The 3,408-nt window shown below is 42.7% G+C and overlaps 1 protein-coding gene across 1 annotated transcript; it reads right to left on the bottom strand.

The window, feature by feature from the left end:
- Positions 1-776: 776 nt before the first annotated feature.
- grk7b (G protein-coupled receptor kinase 7b) lies at positions 777-2,875 on the bottom strand. The gene is made up of 2 exons (XM_022192606.2): positions 2,057-2,875; positions 777-1,680 (listed from the first exon to the last, which is right to left on the bottom strand). The coding sequence occupies exons 1-2, from the start codon at positions 2,669-2,671 to the stop codon at positions 1,225-1,227; spliced, it is 1,071 nt and encodes a 356-aa protein (XP_022048298.2). The 5' UTR covers positions 2,672-2,875; the 3' UTR covers positions 777-1,224.
- Between the last annotated feature and the right edge of the window lie 533 nt (positions 2,876-3,408).

Below are 3,408 nucleotides of genomic sequence, written 5' to 3'. Positions count from 1 at the left end.
TAGGATCTCAGGGGCCATGTAGCCGGTCGTACCAGCCTGAAACACAGAGGACAGAGGAAGAAGAAAGATGGATGAATGACAGAAACCTTTCGTAAAACAATTTTAGACACTTTATTTCACTTTGCCTTTGCAGATTAATGGCATAAAAATAATTAGACATAAAAATAGTGAAAGTTATAGAAATTAAATGTTAAAGTTAACAAGGTAAATGTTCATTGCTTCCCCCTTTTAAGTTAATAATCCATAATTTTGTCAGACTTTCTTCTAATCTTTGCTTTTTCTATTTGAATTAATGAATAAGTTTATCTCTTCGGTTTAAAATCAAGGTATAAATTGTATCATCAAACAGATACAGAGAACAAAGATTAAGATACTTTATATGCTCGTGACTTGGACATGCCCATGATTTATCTACAATGAGCTTTAAAAAGGATGAAAATGGACAAACAGGACTTTTAATTTGCTGTGAAACCATCATGAGGTTCTCCCCTCACACCGATCAGACATGATAATCTGCTCAAATAAATACTTAAACTTCACTTAATTTCCCTTATCTGTGACAGACAACCTCGACCAGCTTCCACATGATGGAAAAGAAAATTAAACAACGCAACATGGAGACAAAAATACAGACACACAAGTGCAATGTGACATGCTGAACAATAAGACACTGTTAGAGCAGACGATGCTGCTTTAAGGTCCCTCCATCAGAGACTCTGCTGTATCTCGGCATCTCTACTGAGCGGAGGCCGGCTGTAAATCTCCTGACTCATCCTCTTGGACAGACATGTGGAAGCCATATCTAGTATTAGTAAAAGCAAAGATTAACCAGGTAATGCTAACAGGCTCTGGTCGGTCTTCTGCCTATTGCTACGTCTAAGCTGAAATGAGGTCAGGGCCCTTTTAATAAGATTAATTTTGGTTACAAAGGGTTATGCGCCCTTGTATTTACTGCCAGAGAGGACTAAGAGTCATCGTATCTATTCCTGGTAAGCTACTTGGGGTGGTGGGTGGTACTAGAAAGAGAAAACAGCGTTTGTGTCAGGAAGGATTTCTGTGCATGACACACAAAACAAATTAGTATTGACAATAATGGAATGCAGGCCTATGAGGATATTATTCACATTTTTTTCTAGTATTTGTAGAATTTTGCACTGTAGCACAAATAAAAAACAACAACGTGTTGTACAAATGTCTGACAGTGAGAGTGTAAGTTAATCTGGGTCAGGTCACTCTACTAACCTTCTGGCACATCGTCTTGCCCTTTGACAGCTCCACAGCCAGCCCAAGGTCTGACAACCGACACTGTCCTTTACCATCCAACAACACGTTCTCAGGCTTCATATCTCGGTACACGATGTCCATGGAGTGCAGGTGGAGGATGCCGGTGGTGATCTGGGCCGTGTAGTAAACAACACGATCCAAGCAAATGCCCCTCGCCCCCAATGAGTAGATATGAAACTTCAGGTCTCCTCCAGTCATCAGGTCCATGACCAGGCACAGGTGGGTTTTGTTGTCGTAGGCATAAGCCAGGTTCACGATGAAGAGGCTGTTCACCTTCTCCAGGATCTGCTTCTCCACAATGGCCAGCCTCTCACCACTTTTCTTCTTCAAACGCCTCTTATCCAGCTTCTTGCATGCGTACATCTGGCCCGTGTGCTTCACTTGCACCGCACACACCTGCCAGACAGAGTGACATTACTTTAGAATTAATCAACAGTTTTATTGATTGGCTGTAAAAGTTCCACCCTGAATAGACAAAAGCTATGTAAGTGTTACTGAACAAGGGCCACTGTGGCCACATGTGACAATTTCAGGAGAGTTGCAAGAGCTAAAAGAAGTTTGGAGGACAATCTGACTCACTAATGTCTTTCACAAACTGTAGCACCATCAAGTTAAAGTTTTACATGTCAGATAGAAGCACCAAAATCCCTGCTCATAAATCCAACTTTTAATTTGCTTAAAATTTGACAAAATCCAGCTTTAAATAAAAGCTCAAATTCCATCAAGCAATATGAGACATAGACTTTGACAGTCCCAGGTTTTTGGTACCTACTTCACCAAAGCCACCTTTTCCTAAGGTCCTGAACTCATAAAAGTATTTGTCAGTGATGCTCTGCTTCTCGTACTCCTTCCATTGCAGAAACCTGGAGAAAAAGGGACTCTTCTGGTACTCCAAGAAAGGTCTTCCCCTCAGGAAGTCCCTTGTGGCTTCCATCATCTCCTCCATCACCACCTCATCCAAATTCTTCTCTGTTAAATCTTTGCACATCTTAGCATACTTTCCTGTAAGGTATGAGAGGAAGAACGTGGACTCAGGTCGAAAGAACTTAGCAAGAACCCTCTGTTTGGCCATTTGTATGGTTTCATTCTCAGCAAATCTCCAGGCATTTAGCTCCTCCAGGAACTCAGCAGCAGCTACGCACTGTGGGTCAGAAGCCAGGAGGAACTGCTGGAACAACTTCCTCCCAATAGGCTGCTGCTCACACAGTGACTCGTACTTCTTCCCCACTGCTGCCCGGAGAACAGAGGACTTCTCTGGTCTGGGCAGCGTCAGGGAGACTCTCTCGTTTCTCAGCTTGTTACGATCAATCTGTTGAGCCTTCAGGCAGGCCGTGTTGGCCACCAAGTTGTGCACCAGGTCATCCGTGGTGGATGTGTCCCGTGGCATCCTGGCAGCCAGCTGATGAATTGAGAAAACACTAAAGTTCACCCATCTGGAGGTTCCAGGCACAACGGAGCACCGAGAGCACCTGCAGCTCCTGAAACTCCTGAAGCTCCTGCACCACGCCTGTTTGAGCCTTAAAGACACCGCTGTGCTCAGGGATTTGCTGGTTGCTAAGTGTCTTTGCACGTTTATTCGTAGATGGCACACAGGGAAAGCAACTTATGTGGTTTGAACTTAAGAGGCTTTAGGCTGGCCTATTTTTAGAAGATACAAAGAGCCTGTTTGCAGTAATTGGGCTGCTAGTAGTACACGATGAGATGGCATATCCTGACCTTAGCAAGTTGTAGTTGGTTATAACTTAGCATGAGATGAAAAGGCCACTAGCAGAGCTTTGTATGAACAATATGAGCAGGATGCACTCTTAAGGATACATTATAGAAAAAACAATGAAGGCTTCACTAAATTAGCCCTAATTGTTTATGGAAGGAGCAAGAAATTGAATTTCTCAGAGAGATTAGAAGCTGCAGACCTTATAAAGACAGTTTTTACTCACTTTAACATCACTGCTGGTATTACATTCCCCTGAAAAGTGTCCCAATCCTCAATATTCTGTCCAGAAGATGATTACAAAAGAAGTGGCCTTTTGATTACTGCTTCTTTTTATGGATGTGTGGTGAAAAAAACACAAACAACTGCACAAATGCAATAGTCTTCTTACAGATATCACAGTTTGTGAGCCA

The sequence above is a fragment of the Acanthochromis polyacanthus genome, chromosome 13 (genome assembly GCF_021347895.1).
Source record: "Acanthochromis polyacanthus isolate Apoly-LR-REF ecotype Palm Island chromosome 13, KAUST_Apoly_ChrSc, whole genome shotgun sequence".
NCBI classification, from domain to species: domain Eukaryota; kingdom Metazoa; phylum Chordata; class Actinopteri; family Pomacentridae; genus Acanthochromis; species Acanthochromis polyacanthus.
The sequence above is the reverse complement of the archived record's forward strand: the minus strand, read 5'-3'. Positions and strand labels throughout refer to the sequence as shown.